We start from the raw sequence: 20,487 nt of genomic DNA, 5'->3' as shown, positions 1-20,487 counted from the left end.
AACAGAACGGCTTTATCATGATGTATCTTCAAGATAAAATGAGCAGTTTACGAGTTCCTTTTAAACTTTTAAAGGATTATAGAGCCTGTCTGAAATGAATTTTCAAAGTAAATACACCAACCTCATCAGGTCTACAAGATCTATTTAAAGGGGTTGTCCCCCGACATGGACAACCCCTTCTGATTCCACTTCCTTCCCCCAGTTAAAATAAAAGACCCTGTACTCACCTCCCATTCTGGCGCCATTCCAGCACTGTTGGTAACCACAATTCGGGGCACATTGTGACGTCACATTCGCCCCGCATCCTTCTCCCCGCCTTCGGATCAAATGAGTTAATCAACAGGAAGTGACACTGACGCTCACTTCCTGTCAATTGCTCATTTGGTCAGAAGGCGGGAAGAGAGAAGTTGTCTGTGATTGGCCGCTGGGCTCCTGAGATGTCACGAGCCCCGAACAGCGATTACTGAAAGTACTGAAACAGTGCCAGAACGGGAGGTGAGTACAGGGTCTTTTATTTTAACTGGGGAAGGAAGTGGAATCAGAAGGGGTTGTCCTAGTAGGGGACAACCCCTTTAAATAGATATTGTAGACCTGATGAGGTTGGTGTATTTACTTTGAAAATTCATTTCACACAGGCTCTATAATCCTTTAAAAGTTTGAAATGGACTCTTAAACTCCTCATTTTATCTTGAAGACTTACACAGCCATTCATATGTAGATTTTCAAAATAAGTACACCAGCATCATCAGGACTAATATATAATAATGTATGCAGGCTGCATTGTGAAATTTGGTAACAGATCCTTTTCTAAAGCAAAGGAATCATAACCCAACCCCTCGTCCCTTTGTGGAAATTTCTTTCTAATTTACCCTTTTCTCCATGCTTTACAATTTTTTCTGCACCCCCTTCAGTTTGTCACACAACTGTTTCAGATCACCAAATAAATGTAAATATTAGAAAAAGATAACATAAGTAATCACAAAATGCAGTTTATAAATGAAGGTCTTCATTATGGGAAAAAAAAATCCAAACCTACAGGGTCCTGTGTGAAAAAGTGATTGCCCCCGCCCCTTAAACCATGAATTAACTGTGGTTTATCACACCTTTGGAAGCTGAGTTCAATGTTCCTAGCCACACCCAGGACTGAATTCTGCCACACCTGTTCTCAATCAAGAAATCACTTAAATAGGACCTGCCTGACAAAGTGAAGTAGACCAAAAGATCCTCAAAGGCTAGACATCATGCCGCAATCCAAAGAAATATGAAAAACAAAGTGTCATGATCCAGGACCGGTTTTCCCTGCTCCAGAGTTTCTCAGACCCGGCCTGGTCATGTCAGGAGTAGAGATGAGCGAACCGGTCCCGGTTCGGCTCGAGGTCGGCTCGCCGAACGGAGGTCCCGTTCGAGTTCGGCTCGTCGAACGTTCGACGAACCAAACTCGAACTGCATAGGAAACAATGGCAGGCAATCACAAACACATAAAAACACCTAGAAAACACCCTCAAAGGTGTCCTAAAGGTGACAAACAACTCACAACACAACACAAACACATGAGAAAGTGACAAGGACATATACTCATGCGAAAACAAAAGAGCAGGACAAGGAAAAAGAGGACACACAGATATAGATATGGCACGCCCTTCTAAAATCATGTAAAACACCGCAAGGTGACTCCAAGCGGAGTCTCCCTTTTTTTCCAAAAATTGTGCCCCACACACACCCACCCCTTCAGTGGCAGCACTTGTGCCCTAGTTGTGCACTTAACAGCTAGATTTGCATCAAGCACATTCAAAAATACGGCCTAATTAACCGTCCCCAGGATGACACCGGGGTAGGTAGCAAAGTCTTTCCTGATCCCAGCTCTGTTCATCTTGGCTTCTTTTAAAAACACAGCAAGCAAGGGTTACTCCAAGCGGAGTCTCCCTTTTTTTCCAAAAATTAGGCCACACAGACACCCACCCCATCAGTGGCAGCAGTTGTGCCCTAGTTGCAAACATGATGTTTTGATTTGCATGAAGCACATTCCAAATCCACAAGCATTTACTCTCCCCAGGATGACACAGGGGTAGTAAATTCCTTGTGGATCCATGACTTGTTCATTTTGATGAACGTCAGTCTGTCCACATTGTCACTGGACAGACGCGTGCGCTTATCTGTCAGCACACACCCAGCAGCACTGAAGACACGTTCAGAGACAACGCTGGCAGCTGGACACGACAAAATCTCTAAGGCGTAACTGGAGGGCTCTGGCCATTTTTCTAGATTTGAAGCCCAAAATGAGCAAGGCTCCATTTGCAAGGTCATGGCATCGATGTTCATTTGGAGATACTCCTGTATCGTCCTCTCCAGCCGTTGACTATGTGTCAGACTTGTTGTCTCTGGTGGCCTTGCAAAGGAGGGTCTAAAAAAATTATGAAAAGATTCCATAAAATTGCTGTTACCAGCACCAGATACGGTCCTACTGGTACGGGTAGACTGTTGAAGATGACGAGACCGTCCCATGTTTGGCAAGTTACAACTGGGAGATTCACTCCCTGCACCTGCACGGTTGTTTGGTGGAAAAGCCGATCTAAGATCGAGTAACAGCTTCTGCTGATACTCCTGCATACGTGCGTCCCTTTCTATGGCTGGAATTATGTCACAAAATTTGGACTTGTACCGGGGATCTAATAGTGTGGCAATCCAGTAGTCATCATCACTTCTAATTTTGACAATACGAGGGTCATGTTGGAGGTAGTGCAACAAAAAGGCACTCATGTGTCTTGCGCAGCCATGCGGACCAAGTCCACGCTGTGTTTGTGGCATAGAGGTGCTAACCGTTCTTTCTTCCTCTGACATCTCCCCCCAACCTCTTTCAACTGAAATTTGACCAAGGTCTCCCTCATCCGCTGAGTCTTCCATGTCCATGGACAGTTCGTCCTCCATTTCTTCATGTTCTCCTGCACCTTCCTCAACATTTCGCCTGCTACTATGCGCCCTTGTTTATCCCTGTCTCCCATGGTCCCATGCCTGCTGCGTTGGTGATGATGAACGTCTGGACCTTGGTGATGTTGTTGTCCCTTGCGCATATGAATCCTCCTGTAGTTCCTCCCCTTCCTGTTGTCCCACCCCCTGACTCCGAATAGTGTTTAGCGTGTGCTCCAGCATGTAAATGACTGGAATCGTCATGCTGATAATGGCATTGTCAGCGCTAAACATATTCGTCGCCATGTCGAAACTGTGCAGAAGGGTGCATAGGTCCTTGATCTGAGACCACTCCATCAGGGTGATCTGACCCACCTCTGCATCTCGTTGGCCCAGGCTATACGTCATGACGTATTGCACCAGGGCTCGGCGGTGCTGCCACAGTCGCTGTAACATGTGGAGAGTTGAATTCCAGCGTGTCGCCACATCGCATTTCAGGCGATGAACCGGCAGGCCGAAAGACTTCTGAAGCGATGCAAGTCGCTCAGCTGCGGCGCTTGAACGGCGGAAGTGAGCAGACAGTTTTCGTGCCCTGTTCAGAAGGCCATCTAGGCCGGGATAGTGTGTTAAAAATTGCTGGACGACAAGGTTCAACACGTGAGCCATACAAGGCACGTGTGTCACCTTGCCCAGGCGAAGGGCCGCACCCAGGTTTGCAGCATTGTCGCACACGGCCTTACCAGGCTGCAGGTTGAGTGGAGACAACCATTTATTAAACTCGGACCGCAGAGCTGACCACAACTCCTCAGCTGTGTGACTCTTATTCCCAAGACATGTCAAGCTAAAGACCGCCTGATGCCGTTGCGCTCTGCTGCCAGCATAGTAATGAGGGGTGCGTGATTCCTTCTGCGCAGTGAGAACGCTGGTGGCCTGACCAGGCAGGCTTGGGGCGGAGGTGGAGGACCCAGATGAGGTGGAGGAGGCAGAAGCAGTGGCGGAACTTGGACAGACAGAGGATTGACACACAAGTCGTGGGGACGGCAAGACTTGTGCAGCAGACCCTTCACCATCTATCACCATAGTTACCCAGTGCCCAGTCAGCGACATGTAACGTCCCTGTCCATGCTTACTGGTCCAAGTATCGGTGGTGAAATGCACCCGTTCACACACAGAGTTTCTCAAGGAAGCGGTGATGTTGTGTGCGACATGCTGGTGTAGCGCGGGCACACCTTTCTTAGAGAAGTAGTGGCGACTAGGCATCTGGTACTGGGGCACAGCGACAGACATAAGGTCTCTAAAATCCTGTGTGTCCACTAGGCGGAAAGGCAGCATTTCGGTAGCCAAGAGCTTACAGAGGGATAGAGTCAACCTCTTAGCTTTGTCATGGGTCGCAGGAAGTGGCCTTTTATTTGACCACATCTGAGGGACAGAGATCTGGCTGCTGTGTGTAGACGGTGTTGAGTAGGGTGTCCCTGGAAAAATGCAGGTTTGTGAGGAAAGTGCAGGCGGAGACATGATGTTGCCTTCATCCAACGTTGGTGCTATCGATGTCTGAGAGAGCTGTACACACTCACTTGTTTCCCCTTCCAAACCAACTGATGACCTACCAAGCAAACTTCCTGTTGCGGTTACAGTGGTGGAAGTTGTGCGAGGAAAAACAGGTGTGACAGCTGTCCCCACAGTCCTAGAAGATGAAGAGCGCGCGGATGCACTGGAAGGGGCAGGCCGTGGATGGTTCGCTCCGCTAGGCCGCATTGCAGCACAGTGAGCTTCCCACCGGGACCTATGATATTTATTCATGTGACGATTCATGGAAGAAGTTGTCAAACTGCTGAGGTTTTGACCTCTACTAAGAGAACCATGACAAAGTTTACAGATCACATAATTTGGGCGATCTTTTTCTATGTCAAAAAAGGACCAGGCTAGGCAAGGCTTAGAGGCCATGCGACCTGTTGATCCACCCCGAATAATGCTCATAGGCAGAGTGGTGGCTGAGGATGCAGTTGTAGACGTGCTACCAGTGCTCCGACTCTGTCCAGGAAGGCGCAAGGTAACTTCGTCGTCGGTTGCATCCTCCTCCACCGCCTCTGTTGACCTCCTCGAGTGCCTGACTGGGGGTTGACAGTAGGTGGGATCTAGAACTTCATCATCAATTGTTGTGTTTGCACTCCCCTCCCCCTCAGACCGAGCCTCTTCTTGCCCTGACCGAATATTTAAGTTGTCATCCCAATCGGGTATCTGCGTCTCATCTTCATCAGTATGTTCCTCATTGTCTATAACCACAGGTGTTACAGTTTGTGACAAAGGGTCAACATTATGCTCAGAAACTTGGTCCTCACAGCCTGAATCAGAGTCACAAAGGTTCGGGGCATCACTGCAGACCATTTCCTGTTCTGTACTCACTGTAGCTTGGGAGCAGACCTCTGATTCCCAGGCTATAGTGTGACTGAACAGCTCTGCAGACTCAGCCATCTCAGTTCCACCATACTGTGCAGGGCTGATGGAGACTTCAGAGCTGGGAGAAAGCAAGTTTGATTGGGATGACAACTCAGAGGACTGGTGTTTTTTGGATGCGGTACTTGAAGTGGCTGAGAGGGCACTTGTTGGACCACTTGAGATCCATTCAAGCATTTTCCTTTTTTGGCCATCATCTACCTTTGTTCCTGTTGTTTGTGTCCGTAAAAAAGGGAGCACATCGGATTGTCCATGGTAAGTAGTAGACATCTTACTTTTGCTGGTAGATGGTCTATCTTCAGCAGATGATAATGGAGCTTTGCCACCTTCCCCACGGACAAAACCTTTTTTGCCTTTTCCACCACGCCTCTTCCCCTTTCCACCAGCATCTGTCATTTTGCCACTCATGTTGATTGCGACAAGATTGTGCACTTAAAATGTGGTAGTAAAAATTGAGAGGTGGTGTAGATTGCAGTGGTGGTCTAGCTTTATTAACAGCTGAATAATAAAGAATAAATATCCCTGACAATGCAACTACGGCCCTTAAACTGGCAGCAAAAATTGCTAGTATAATGGCTTAGTTATAATGAGTTGGAGTGTGCAATGCAGGTAGAGGTGCTGCAAATATCTTTGCACTAGTGGGACTAGACAAAAGTCCAATAGCCACGTTTAGGATGCCACTAGGTACACTGAGTGTTTGCTAGTATAATGGCTTAGTTATAATGAGTTGGAGTGTGCAATGCAGGCAGAGGTGCTGCTAATATCTTTCCACTAGTGTGACTATAGCAAAGTCCAATAGCCACGTTTAGGATGCCACTAGGTACACTGAGTCTTTGCTAGTATAATGGCTTAGTTATAATGAGTTGGAGTGTGCAGAGGACAGGAGGGTACAGTGCCAGGATTGTGGGGCTCTGGGTAGAGGAATGGAAGCCTGCCTTTCTATTCCCTCCTAATAGGTAATAAAAAAGAGAAAAGGCTAGGCACTGCAAGCCCAGGTGTGTACTCACGAGGCTGTGGTTTTTCCTTGGATCACAGATCTCCAGCCGGTCCCTGTGGTGCTCAGCCAAGGTATAGAAATCCAATATGAGCTTCAAATAAGAAGGAATGGCGGCAACTCACTGGTGAACGTTAACGGCAATTTTTATTGCACAATCTGCAGCATTGTTACAATGTAACCAGGGAGGGGGGAGTGCAGGGGCGCCCCTGCACTCCCCCCTCCCTGGTTACATTGTAACAATGCTGCAGATTGTGCAATAAAAATTGCCGTTAACGTTCACCAGTGAGTTGCCGCCATTCCTTCTTATTTGAAGTTCCCTCCTAATAGGGAAATGCAGGGAGGAAATCCCTGACCTTGGCTACACAGACGCTGTCGCTGTTTTCAGGACCTGTCACCTATGGCTCTGACCCTGCCGGTTTGAGCCCTTAAAAGGACTGATAGAAAGTGCTCTCCCTAAGCTGTCCAGCGCTGTGTATGGAGCGCATACAGCTGTATCAGCGATAGGACTCAGGACGGAGCTGCGCCAGTGATGTCTGACACCAAGGACGCAGAAGAGATAATGGCGTCCTGGAGGAAAATGTCCGGTTTTATAATGCAGGGACATGTGACATGGACATCCTATCACACATGCCGTTGCTTCTCTGGCTAAAAGTCCACTTAGCTGTGTGTGTGTCTGGGATTGGCTGACATGCTGGCCCGCCCCACAAGACGCGCGCGCTTAGGGAAGGAAGACAAGGAAAAAAAAAATGGCAATCGCCATTATAGAAACAGCAGTGATCTGAAGGCGCTGTTCACGCACACTATACACTGAAATGTCATAATAGTGTGAGTCACAGAGTGACTTACACTATTACAGCGGAAAGTCAGCTAGGAATTAGCTGTTTTTTTGCTGCTAGAACCGTTCTCGAACGTTTCTAGAACTATCGAGCTTTTGCAAAAAGCTCGAGTTCTAGTTCGATCTAGAACAGGCCCCAAAATCACTCGAGCCTAGAACTGGAGAACCACGAACCACGAACCGCGCTCAACTCTAGTCAGGAGTTAACTCCCATTGGCCTTGTTCCGATTTCAGGAGACATTATATCTGGGCGCTGCACCAGCATTCCAGCGCTAGTTATAATAGTTTTGCTCTACAGCCTGTGACTGGCTCTGGTGAGATTTCCTGTTTGATCTGACTTCTTGTTACCATGCCCTGACCTGTACCCTCCCCTGTTCGTCCGTCTGTCCCAGTCCCTGACTTCCCGCTTCTGTCAGTTGTTTACCCATCCTGGTTCATTCTCCTTCCCGTGTTTGTGTCTCCTCACCCTGCGGTCTTGTGTTCTGTTCCCTGTGCCCTTTTTGTTCCCCGCTGCATACCTGATCTCCCGGCATCCGACCTTGGTTCAGTTTTCTGACCTGATCTTGATCCTCCCTCTGCACTGACTTGACTTCCTGGCTTAGACCCTGACTGCTTGACTACTCTATTGCCCTCTGGAGGTTCTCCTGTGAACTGCCTGCTGAAGTTACTCTGGTAATTAGCAGACCTAACAGCCAACTTTTATAAAGTTATTTTTGGGGTCTGGGACCCCCATAGAATGCAGCCCAGGAGCTGCAGAAGGTGATTCTTTTAGTTTAATAGGGAAAAATCCGGTGACATGTTCCCTTTAGTCCGATTGAGAGGCTGTGGCTGGACCTTAACAAGGTGGTTCATGCTCGGAAACCCTCCAATGTGCCTGAATTACAACAATTCTGCAAAGATGAGTGGCCAAAATTCCTCAAGAACATTGTAAAAGACTCATTGCCAGTTATCGCATACACTTGAATGCAGTTGTATCTCCTAAGGGTGGCCCAACCAGTTATTATAGTTATAGTTATAGTTTTCACACATGGTCCTGTAGGTTTGGATTTCTTTTCCATCAATAATAAAGACCTTCAATTATAAACTGCTTTCTTGTGTTATCTTTGTCTGATATTTACATTTGTTTGGTGATCTGAAACATCTAAGTGTGACAAACATGGAAAAGAAAAATATCATGACTCATGCATGGCTCTGCCGTCCCTGAGCCGATGCATGTATCCTGCCTCCAGGGTTTAGGTCTCTGGGGAGCGTCCTGTACGTTCTGGCCTCGTTCCGGGGGTCGTATGGCCATATCTTGGTGCTACTACCTCCGGGACGCCACCAGTAATATTTCCAGCTCTGCCACGTACACTGTTCCTGTGAGAAGTTCTCTGTTTTTTGTCCTTCAACCCATTACTGTTCGTCCTGACCTCTGTCCTTTTTACCGACCTAACATCTGTCTCTTCTGCCCGACTTGTCCTGACCTCTGTTCCTCCTGCCTGTCCTGACCTCCATCCTTACTGCCCATCCTGACCTCCGTCCCTCCTGCCCGTCCTGACCTCCATCCCTCCTTCCCGATCTGTCTTCTGAACCCCCCGGTCCTCTGGACTCGGTTCTGTTCGTGTCCTCTCCTCCCTCCCCTGTTCTTTCTCTCCCGGTATCCAAGTTGGGCTCTGTTCTTTGACTTTGGCTTGTTTTCCCCTTGGTTCAGACGTGACATCCTGTCATTGACCCTGACTGATCAATATCCATGCTTTTGTGTTAGCGACCTCTAGTGGGCTTCTGTCTAACTGCACCCAGGAGCTCTTTTCCTACCTGAGTCCCTATGCCTCCTAGTGGTAGCTTGACAATTAAGAAGCCAGGAAGGGGGGACAAAGATTTTTTCACACTACTGTACATGTATGTAATTATTTTTGCTTATGATATTTCTTTTTTTTTTAATAGTACATGGTTGACTGTGCTAGAGTATCGTCTCTGCCCACAATTTCCTTTATCCTGGGAGGAGTTCAGTACAATCTTACCGGAGAAGACTATGTGCTACAGGTAAGGACCCCGCACATACAGTGCCTACAAGTAGTATTCAACCCCCTGCAGATTTAGCAGGTTTGATAAGATGCAAATAAGTTAGAGCCTGCAAACTTCAAACAAGAGCAGGATTTATTAACAGATGCATAAATCTTACAAACCAACAAGTTATGTTGCTCAGTTAAATTTTAATACATTTTCAACATAAAAGTGTGGGTCAATTATTATTCAACCCCTAGGTTTAATATTTTGTGGAATAACCCTTGTTTGCAATTACAGCTAATAATCGTCTTTTATAAGACCTGATCAGGCCGGCACAGGTCTCTGGAGTTATCTTGGCCCACTCCTCCATGCAGATCTTCTCCAAGTTATCTAAGTTCTTTGGGTGTCTCATGTGGACTTTAATCTTGAGCTCCTTCCACAAGTTTTCAATTGGGTTAAGGTCAGGAGACTGACTAGGCCACTGCAACACCTTGATTTTTTCCCTCTTTAACCAGGCCTTGATTTTCTTGGCTGTGTGCTTTGGGTCGTTGTCTTGTTGGAAGATGAAATGACGACCCATCTTAAGATCCTTGATGGAGGAGCGGAGGTTCTTGGCCAAAATCTCCAGGTAGGCCGTGCTATCCATCTTCCCATGGATGCGGACCAGATGGTCAGGCCCCTTGGCTGAGAAACAGCCCCACAGTATGATGCTGCCACCACCATGCTTGACTGTAGGGATGGTATTCTTGAGGTCGTATGCAGTGCCATCCAGTCTCCAAACGTCACGTGTGTGGTTGGCACCAAAGATCTCGATCTTGGTCTCATCAGACCAGAGAACCTTGAACCAGTCTGTCTCAGAGTCCTCCAAGTGATCATGAGCAAACTGTAGACGAGCCTTGACATGACGCTTTGAAAGTAAAGGTACCTTACGGGCTCGTCTGGAACGGAGACCATTGCGGTGGAGTACGTTACTTATGGTATTGACTGAAACCAATGTCCCCACTGCCATGAGATCTTGCCAGAGCTCCTTCCTTGTTGTCCTTGGGTTAGCCTTGACTCTTTGGACAAGCCTGGCCTCGGCACGGGTGGAAACTTTCAAAGGCTGTCCAGGTAGGCCCAACTCCTTGGAAAGGGTTTTGTACCCCTTGCCAGCCTTGTGACCCTCCACGATCTTGTCTCTGATGGCCTTGGAATGCTCCTTTGTCTTTCCCATGTTGACCAAGTATGAGTGCTGATCACAAGTTTGGGGAGGGTCTTAGTTAGTCAGAAAAGGCTGGAAAAAGAGATAATTAATCCAAACATGTGAAGCTCATTGTTCTTTGTGCCTGAAATACTTCTTAATACTTTAGGGGAACCAAACAGAATTCTGGTGGTTTGAGTGGTTGAATAATAAATGACCCTCTGAATAAACTTTTCACCATTTAAAAAAAAAAAAAAAAAACAAATAAACAAATAACATTCTTTTTTGCTGTAGTGCATTTCACACTTCCAGGCTGATCTACAGTCCAAATGTCACAATACCAAGTTAATTCCGAATGTGTAAACCTGCTAAATCTGCAGGGGGTTTAATACTACTTGTAGGTACTGTATCATGGATGAGAAACCATGTTGTGCTTCTGACCTTCTTGTTGTGTCCATGATGGGACCATAATGCCATCGAGACCCTCATTTTTTGGTACTTGGTTACTAACCTGGTTCCTTTGGGGACAACTAGAAGTGGGGACCCTCCTGTCTACCAGGTAGTTAAAAAATGCTCTTGTATTAATAGTTTTACATCTTATTTGTACAGATATCAAAGATGGGTAAGACCATATGCCTGAGTGGATTCATGGGATTGGATATCCAACCACCCGCCGGACCTCTTTGGATCTTGGGGGATGTCTTCATTGGCCGGTATTACACCGTCTTCGACCGAGACAGCAATCGAGTCGGCTTTGCAAGAGCAATATAAATACAAAAGGAAACTTATTGCGAAAGCTTTGCCTTATGACAACTGTTGACAAAGAGCAAAAACCGGGATGTCTTCCCGAAGAAGTGCCTGCACAAAGCAGGCCTGTTGGTGCACTAAAAAAATGTCACCTTGCCCTACAGTTTGCATTATTAAACAATTTTGTGTCTTATTCTGGATTTTCTCTGCCTAAAAATCTCAATATTTTTTGTCTATGAGAGTATTTTCTCTGCCTAAAAATCCTAATATTTTTTTTGTCTAGGAGAGGATTTCCTTTGCCTGAAAATCCTATATTTTTTGTGTATGAGAGAATTTTCTTTGCTGAAGAATCTATATTTTTTGTCTATGAGAGGAGGATTTTACCTGCCTAAAAATCCTAATATTTTTTGTCTATCAAAGAATTTTTTCTGCCTAAAAATTTCAATATGTTTTGTCTATCATAGGATTTTTTTCTGCCTAAAAATCTTATTATTTTTTGTCTGAGAGTATTTTCTCTGCCTAAAAATCCTAATATTTTTTGTTTATGAGAGGATTTACTCTTCCTAAAAATCCTAATTTTTTTGTCTGAGATTATTTTCTTTACCTAAAAATCCTATATTTTTTTGTATGAGAGGATTTTCTCTGCCTAAAAATCCTAATTTTTTTTGCCTATGAGAGGATTTTCTCTGCCTAAAAATCCAAATTGTTTTATGTCTATCAGAGGTTTTTCTCTGCCTAAAAATTCTAATATTTTTTGTCTATGAGAGGATTTCTCTGCCTACAATTTTTTATATTTTTTGTCTATGAGAGGTTTTTCTCTACCTAAAAATCCTAATATTTTTGTATATCAGAATATTTGTTTTCTTCCTAAACATCTTAATATTTTTTGTCTATAGGAGGAATTACTCTGCCAAAAAATCTTAATATTTTTTGTCTATGAGAAGATTTTCTCTACCTAAAAATCATAATATTTTTTGTCTTTAAAGGGAACCTGTCACCAGATTTGGGGCCGATAAGCTGCGGCAACCACCAGTGGGCTCTTATATACAGCATTATAACATGCTGTATATAAGAGCCCAGGCCGCTATGTAGAATGTAAAAATCACTTTATAATACTCACTTAAAGGGCGGTGGTGTGCAGACCAGTTAGATGGGTGTCTCCGTTCTCCAGAATTGGTGCCTCCTCTTTTGGCCATCTTTGTCCTCCTTTTTCTGAAGCCTGGGTGCATGACGCGTCCTACATCATCCACACTAGCCGGTATTGAGACCCTGCGCAGGCGCACTACAATACTTTGATCTGTCCTGCTCAGAGCAGATCAAAGTGCACCTTTGCAGGACCTCAATGCTGGCTAGTGTGGATGATGTAGTACCCGTCATGCACCCAGGTTTCAGAAGAAGGAGGACAAAGATGGCTAAAAGAGGAGGCGCCGGACCCTGAGAGCGTAGACACCCATCCGACCAGTCTGCACTGCACCATCCTTTAAGTGAGTATTATAAAGTGTTTTTTATGTTCTCACAGCGGCCTGGGCTCTTATATACAGTATGTTAAAATGCTGTATATAAGAGCCCACTGGTGGTGGCCGCAGCTTATAGTCACCAAATCTGGTGAGTGGTTCCCTTTAAGAGGATTTTTTCTGCCTAAAAATCTTAATATTTTTTATATTCTGATACATAGAGATATAGTTATTTATCCCTTCACATATAGCTAGGTAATTAAATTCCTCAAAAAGATTCATTCTACCCCGATTTTGGTACTACGTGGCTCTCGGACCAGGGCTTTGAAAACTTCTTTGAATGTTGGCATCTTTGGTGCCTCTTAAGACCAGCCGGACTCCCGCAACCTCAAGACGACACCTGAGGCCTCGTCACTTGGCCTCATCTAACGTTAGGAGATGACATTGTTTTGATATGCCACACAGAGTGCTGATAATCGCAAAAGGCACTCAATATGATGGATCGAGTGTTGGCCAAAGGAAGGTCACACTACCCTGGATCTGGATGCCGCAGGGTACAGAAGAAATCTTTTTGCTCATCTTTTATAAGAAATTTTACCCCAATCTCTTGACTAGAGCTATGAACCCATGCCAGTGGGTTCACTTATTTACCTTTAGCCTCTTTTGGTACTCTTTTAGAAAACTATTCCTATTGGTTGGAAAAATTATAATGCTTTATGCAAATTAAATGCTTTTTATAATATGGTTTCTTAGTTTTACTCCATAGTAGTACCACTTTTCTCCACTAGCGGCCACTAGAGGGAAGAACTCTATGGTCGAAGTCAACTTTTCCCGACACAATTAGCTGCTTTCCGTGAGTGTAATATGGAGCTTAAATATAAGGTATGAAAATAGAAAAAAAAATTGGTCATCTCTTCAAAAGGGCTATAGTCTGGTATTACTTGAATGTTACCTTTAATAACCCCTTTAAATATGCAGTAAAGAGGAGGAAGTTCAACTGTGCAAAGGTAAATGTGGTGGCAGTGAAGTGGCAATAAGAAGCAGACTCGTACTGATTTCACACAACATCTAAGTCCCAAAACATAAAATATTAAATGAATAACTTAATCGCCGTCCCTACATTCCATCATTCCAAAAAAAGCTTATAAAGATGATTGCGAAGATGTATTGATCATGTCTAGATGTGGATACGGCAACTTGTTCCCTTTAGTATTTCCTTAAAGGGGTTTTCTCAGTTCATAAAGGGATGTTATATTGTAGTATCTGCTCTATCTTAAAGAATAACTAAACAGTTAATATTTACATATATGTATATATATATATATATATATATATATATATATATATACTGTGTATTTATTTTTATATATATATATATATATATATATATATATTTTGATTTATTTTTTAATTTATATATCTTTTATTTTCTTATGTATAATATACATTGTATGTATATATATATATATATATATTTTGATTTATTTTTTTATTTTTTAATTTATATATTTTTTATTTTTTTATGTATAATATACATTGTATGTATATATATATATATATATATATTTTGATTTATTTTTTTATTTTCTAATTTATATATATTTTTTATGTATAATATACATTGTATGTATATATATATATATATATGTATATATATATATATATATATATATATATATATACACACACACACACACGTATATATACAATATATATTATACGTAAAAATAAATAAATAAAAAAAATATATCAAGCATGAAAAGTTGTGAAACTTGACAAATCACTTTATTAGGGGTTTTATCTTCAATCCTGTAAAAAAAAAAAAAAAAAGTTAATGTGAGTGGCTTCCGGACCCCTTCTTTTCCTTGATTTATTTCCCCGTCTTCATCTGCATTGGTATCGGTACATACTCACCTACTGTATCTTCACCTATCCCTTGTAGACTGTGAGCCCTCGCGGGCAGGGACCTCTCTCCTCCTGTACCTGTTTGTGTCTTGTATTATTTATGATTATTGTACTTGTCCCTATTATGTATACCGATTTCACATGTAAAGTGCCATGGAATTGATGGCGCTATAATAATAAATAATAATAATAATAATACTCATTTGGAGTACAGCTGATGGCAGTGAAGGGTCATCTCCTGTCTACTCTTTTGGGTTTTCTGCTAATCAGGGCCATCTCCTGCTATAAATTAATTTCAGAGTTGGTGAGAAACAGAAGCTGAGCTCTGAGCTGACCCATCACTGACATCACCTGTACTCCAAATGAGTACGTTCTGATTCCAGAGTAGCTGAAGGTAAATAGACTGGGGAGAAGCCTGTGTCACGATGTGACTGCAGGTGTCACCACAGGTATGATACCCGGCGAACAGTGCAACACAAAGGGAACAACAGGTTAGAAATACAAGGAAAGGCCCTGGTACTATAGAGAGGGGAGCAGGGTCACCTCCTAACACTCGCCTGAGGCAGATCCCTGCACTCACTAATGTCCCTATATGGGTCCTTCCCCCGTGTGCCGTCACATGTCTAGGCCCTTGCTGGTCCTGACCTCACTCTTACTAGTGAAGACAAGCAAGAATCCAGTTTCGCCACTGCAATGAGACAACATGAGGAAGAACAAACAAACAATAACACTCCACAGCTTCTCCAGTAGGAACTTGTCAGCTGCAACAGAAGCAACACTTCAGCTTCTCCAAAGACAGGCTCCTTCAAAGTGGACAGCAAAGGTATGAGCTATAGCCTGCATAGGGAGGAGTGAGGATTGGATATTTATAGGAGTGAGGAGTGGACATCTATAGCAGAAGGGAGGGGCTACAGCTGAGGTTACAACTACCTGTCACACTGCAGGATATCAAGGAACCTTAACCCTTTCAGATGGAATGAAATATGCTCCAACTCAGGGCAAACAATGAGTGGGCACATAAGCAGATCTGGGATCAATAATGTTCTGTGACCTTCTGATTCCAGATAACCCCCAAGATCACATCAGGCTATGATGCACTTGTGATAGCCGGGGTTCGGAAACCACTTGTATGCAATTTTTTATACAAATAAATACAAGAATAGCTTGTCTTAGTTGTGTGTGTGTGTGTGTGTGTGTGTGTGTATGTATGTGTGTGTGTGTGTGTATGTATGTATGTATGTGTGTGTGTGTGTGTGTGTATGTATGTATGTATGTGTGTGTGTGTGTAGTGTGTCAGAGTTTTAGTTTTCCCCTGTCCTATCCTGTGTGTGTGTGTGTGTGTGTGTGTGTGTGTGTGTGTGTGTGTGTGTGTGTGTATGTTTGTGTGTGTGTGTGTGTGTGTGTGTGTCAGAGTTTTAGTTTTCCCTTGTCTGTCTTAATCTGTGTTTAACATTACACTCTTACTCCTTCCCTAGTAGGAGGGGGAGGGGAAAATCAGATTCGGTGTGGCCAGGAGCAGGACCAGAAAGGGAACTTAGGCATCTCCACCATTAGGAGTATCCCTGAGGTTAGGAATAGAATAGGGCCCCCTAGCAGGAGGGACAGTATAGGGACCTCTATTCTTTGTTAACAACAAGTCACATCATGACAGGGACATATGTGCTAATCCAATGCCATAAATGTCACTGCTTTTCATATGGTCGAGCAAAGCTCATTTCTCACAGTTATATAGATGTCATGGGTCTATTACAGGTGACAGACAGCACTGTATTGTTCGGCAATAGAAGGTCACAGTGTTTGGCTGCACAAACTACTCCCTGACTTTCTATTGTTTCTGCTGTAAGTATTCTGTGTACTAGGTATTTTCTCTGCTGGGGTTTCATGCTTTTCCCTTTAGGACCCATTGGAGCTCCTCTTCACTTCAGCTGCTAATAATCTGTATTCCCCCTTAGGTTTAAATACTCTGTTTCCCTGGACTTGTGCTGGGGATATTCAGTTTCTTCCTAAGTTCTGGATGCAAGCAGGCGGCTTGCACTTATCTGTGGAATCGTTGCTGTTCTTTAAACTTCTTCCTGTAGCATCTCAAGATAACTTGTTCATGGGTTTTCCCCATGTCTGTATTTCTCTGTGTCTTCTGTATTGTTTAGTGGGGTTGACAAAGAGCTCAACCCACCCATTCCCTATTTAGGGTCCAGCACTAGGGATACCTAGGGTCAGGTATCCGGCTCGGAGCATAGGTGAGGAACCTATCTAGAGTGGTGAGGGACCCAAGGGACCAGTAGTAGGTTTGGTCAGAGGTCACCATCTCCCCCTTCCCTAAACTCAGGGTTTCCCTTCCCTTTCGACATTCACTTGGTACTCTCCTGTACTTAGCGTGACAATAGATTATATAACATTAGGAATGAGTGTCTCAATCATTTCCAGGAACAGCGCCATCCTTGTCCAAAGGCTATGTCTGGTACTGCAACTCAGCTCCATATATTTGCCAGATTATTGCATGGACTAAATAAAGCAGAGGTTTTAATAAATCAAATATATAAAGCTGAGTATATGTGTGTGTATGTATGTCCGCTAAAGGAATCTACACCATCGCATTTACTATCACAAAATTTTGCACAGACACCCCATGTGATTCAGGGAACGTCATAGACTATGTTTTGACTGGAAAATGTAACCCCGCACTTTACAGTTACTCTCCAAAATACATGCCTGTGAGCTACAGGTCATTAATAGGCGCTGTGATTGGTTGCTATAGGAACAAAATAAATTGTTAGTATAAGAAGCTTATGTGTGAAGTAATAAGATGTCGGTGGTGAGACGGATAGAGACAGAGACAGAAAGAGACAGACAGAGAGAGAGGGAGACAGGGAAAGAAACAGACAGACATAGGCACAGAAAGAGTAAGAGGCAGAGAGGGAAAGAAACAAACAGAGACAGACAGGGAAAGAGACAGAGAGAGAGACAGACAGTCAGAAACTGACAGATGCAGACAGACACAGACAGGGAAAGAGACAGACAGAGACAGACAGGGAAAGAGACAGACAGTGAAAGAGACAGACCGGGAAAAAGACAGAGGCAGGGAAAGAGACAGACAGAGAAAGAGACAAAAACAGGGAAAGAGACAAAAATAGGGAAAGAGACAGAGACAAGGAAAAAGACGGAAAGAGACAGAGACAAGGAAAGAGACAGGGAAAGAGACAGGGAAGAGACAAAGACAGACAGGGAAAGAGAAAGACGGGGAAAGAGACAGACGGGGAAAGAGACAGACAGACACAGAGATAGAGAGAGAGAGACAGACACAGACAGACACAGAGATCGCAACAGATAGACACTGAGATAGAGAGAGACAAACATGGAGACTGATACAGAGACAGACAGAGAGATAGACAGATAGACACAGACAGACAGACATGGATAGAGACAGACAGGGAAAGAGACAGACAGAGACAGAGAGAGATACAGATGAAAAGAGACAGACACACAGACAGACGGAGACTGTGAGAGAGACAGAGAGACAGTTATCCTGGGCAATGCCCCGGTACTACAGCTAGTTGCCTATAAAGACCAATATATAGGAACCAGTGGTGCATTGCAGGAAAAATGACCTAATACTTCTGGTCAGTGCGATGATGATGATGATGATGATGATGATACCAAACTTGTATCTTTTCTTATTTCTTAATGGTTAAAGAGGTCCCAATGGTGAAGTGAAGGCGTGCGTTCACACGGACAGTTGTACTAATATTGGGCTCACGTTTTTTTGTTTGTTTTTTTACGGGTGATACATGTTAAAATCGTGGAGAAAGGACTAGACGCTGATTTCCCTATTATTTTTTCATGCATATGAACAATGATTTGCTTTACTAAGTGTTCAGTTTAGTTCAAAGGCTCCATATTTGATCACAGACAGAATAGCTGCAGCTTATTAATAATACACCTTGTCTCCTGTGTAATTGGGAAAGCTACAAATATTCCTGACATCAAAGGAACACAAGCAAATATTTACTTTTAATGTGAAGAAAACCTGCCTCCTTATTCAGATATGGGAGAATAGGTAAAAGGTATATAAATCATATCGCCATTGTCCAACATTAAACTCCGGCCAATTTTCATTTTTGCATTTTCATTTTTTCCTTCTCTTCTTCCAAGAAACATAATTCTTTATGTTTCTGTTGATATTGCTCATTTTTTTGCAGAACGAGTTACACTTTTGAATGATACCATATAATTTACTGGAAAGTAGACATGAGTGAGCACTACCATGCTCGGGTGCTCAGTACTGGTAACTAGTGATGAGCGGGCACTACCATGCTCGGGTGCTCAGTACTGGTAACTAGTGATGAGCGGGCACTACCATGCTCAGGTGCACAATATTCGTAACTAGTGATGAGCGGGCACTACCATGCTCGGGTGCTCAGTACTCGTAACTAGTGATGAGCAAGCACTACCATGCTCGGGTGCTCAGTACTCGTAACTAGTGATGAGCAAGCACTACCATGCTCGGGTGCTCAGTACTCGTAACTAGTGATGAGCGGGCACTACCATGCTCGGGTGCTCGGTACTCGTTACTAGTAATGAGTGGGCACTACCATGCTCGGGTGCTCAGTACTCGTAACTAGTGATGAGCGGGCACTACCATGCTCGGGTGCTCAGTACTCGTAACTAGTGATGAGCGGGCACTACCATGCTCAGGTGCTCAGTACTCGTAACTAGTGATGAGTGGGCACTACCATGCTCGGGTGCTCAGTACTGGTAACTAGTGATGAGCGGGCACTACCATGCTCAGGTGCTCAGTACTCGTAACTAGTGATGATTGGGCACTACCATGCTCGGGTGCTCAGTACTCGTAACTAGTGATGAGCGGGCACTACCATGCTCAGGTGCTCTGTACTCGTAACTAGTGATGAGCGGGCACTACCATGCTCGGGTGATCAGTACTCGTAACTAGTGATGAGCGGGCACTACCATGCTCGGGTGCTCAGTACTCGTAACTAGTGATGAGCGGGCACTACCATGCTCAGGTGCTCAGTACTCGTAACTAGTGATGAGTGGGCACTACCATGCTCGGGTGCTCAGTACTGGTAACTAGTGATGAGCGGGCACTACCATGCTCAGGTGCTCAGTACTGGTAACTAGTGATGAGCGGGCACTACCATGCTCGGGTGCTCAGTACTCGTAACTAGTGATGAGCGGGCACTACCATGCTTGGGTGCTCAGTACTCGTAACTAGTGATGAGTGGGCACTACCATGCTCGGGTGCTCTGTACTCGTAACTAGTGATGAGCGGGCACTACCATGCTCAGGTGCTCAGTACTGGTAACTAGTGATGAGCGGGCACTACCATGCTCGGGGGCTCAGTACTCGTAACTAGTGATGAGCGGGCACTACCATGCTCGGGTGCTCAGTACTGGTAACTAGTGATGAGCGGGCACTACCATGCTCAGGTGCACAATATTCGTAACTAGTGATGAGCGGGCACTACCATGCTCGGGTGCTCAGTACTCGTAACTAGTGATGAGCAAGCACTACCATGCTCGGGTGCTCAGTACTCGTAACTAGTGATGAGCAAGCACTACCATGCTCGGGTGCTCAGTACTCGTAACTAGTGATGAGCGGGCACTACCATGCTCGGGTGCTCGGTACTCGTTACTAGTAATGAGTGGGCACTACCATGCTCGGGTGCTCAGTACTCGTAACTAGTGATGAGCGGGCACTACCATGCTCGGGTGCTCAGTACTCGTAACTAGTGATGAGCGGGCACTACCATGCTCAGGTGCTCAGTACTCGTAACTAGTGATGAGTGGGCACTACCATGCTCGGGTGCTCAGTACTGGTAACTAGTGATGAGCGGGCACTACCATGCTCAGGTGCTCAGTACTCGTAACTAGTGATGATTGGGCACTACCATGCTCGGGTGCTCAGTACTCGTAACTAGTGATGAGCGGGCACTACCATGCTCAGGTGCTCTGTACTCGTAACTAGTGATGAGCGGGCACTACCATGCTCGGGTGATCAGTACTCGTAA

At 44.5% G+C, this 20,487-nt stretch overlaps 1 protein-coding gene across 1 annotated transcript in view; it reads left to right on the top strand.

Annotated features, from left to right (window-relative positions):
• LOC142256804 (cathepsin D-like) overlaps positions 1-12,136 on the top strand; it is a 43,470-nt gene extending 31,334 nt beyond the window's left edge. The window contains exons 8-9 of the mRNA XM_075328694.1: positions 9,114-9,212; positions 10,966-12,136. Of these exons, the coding sequence (XP_075184809.1) occupies positions 9,114-9,212; positions 10,966-11,127 (261 nt within the window). The 3' untranslated portion in view covers positions 11,128-12,136. The remainder of the gene's footprint in view (positions 1-9,113; positions 9,213-10,965) is intronic.
• Positions 12,137-20,487: the final 8,351 nt, after the last annotated feature.

This window comes from Anomaloglossus baeobatrachus, chromosome 11 (genome assembly GCF_048569485.1).
Source record: "Anomaloglossus baeobatrachus isolate aAnoBae1 chromosome 11, aAnoBae1.hap1, whole genome shotgun sequence".
NCBI classification, from domain to species: Eukaryota; Metazoa; Chordata; class Amphibia; order Anura; family Aromobatidae; genus Anomaloglossus; species Anomaloglossus baeobatrachus.
The sequence above is the reverse complement of the archived record's forward strand: the minus strand, read 5'-3'. Positions and strand labels throughout refer to the sequence as shown.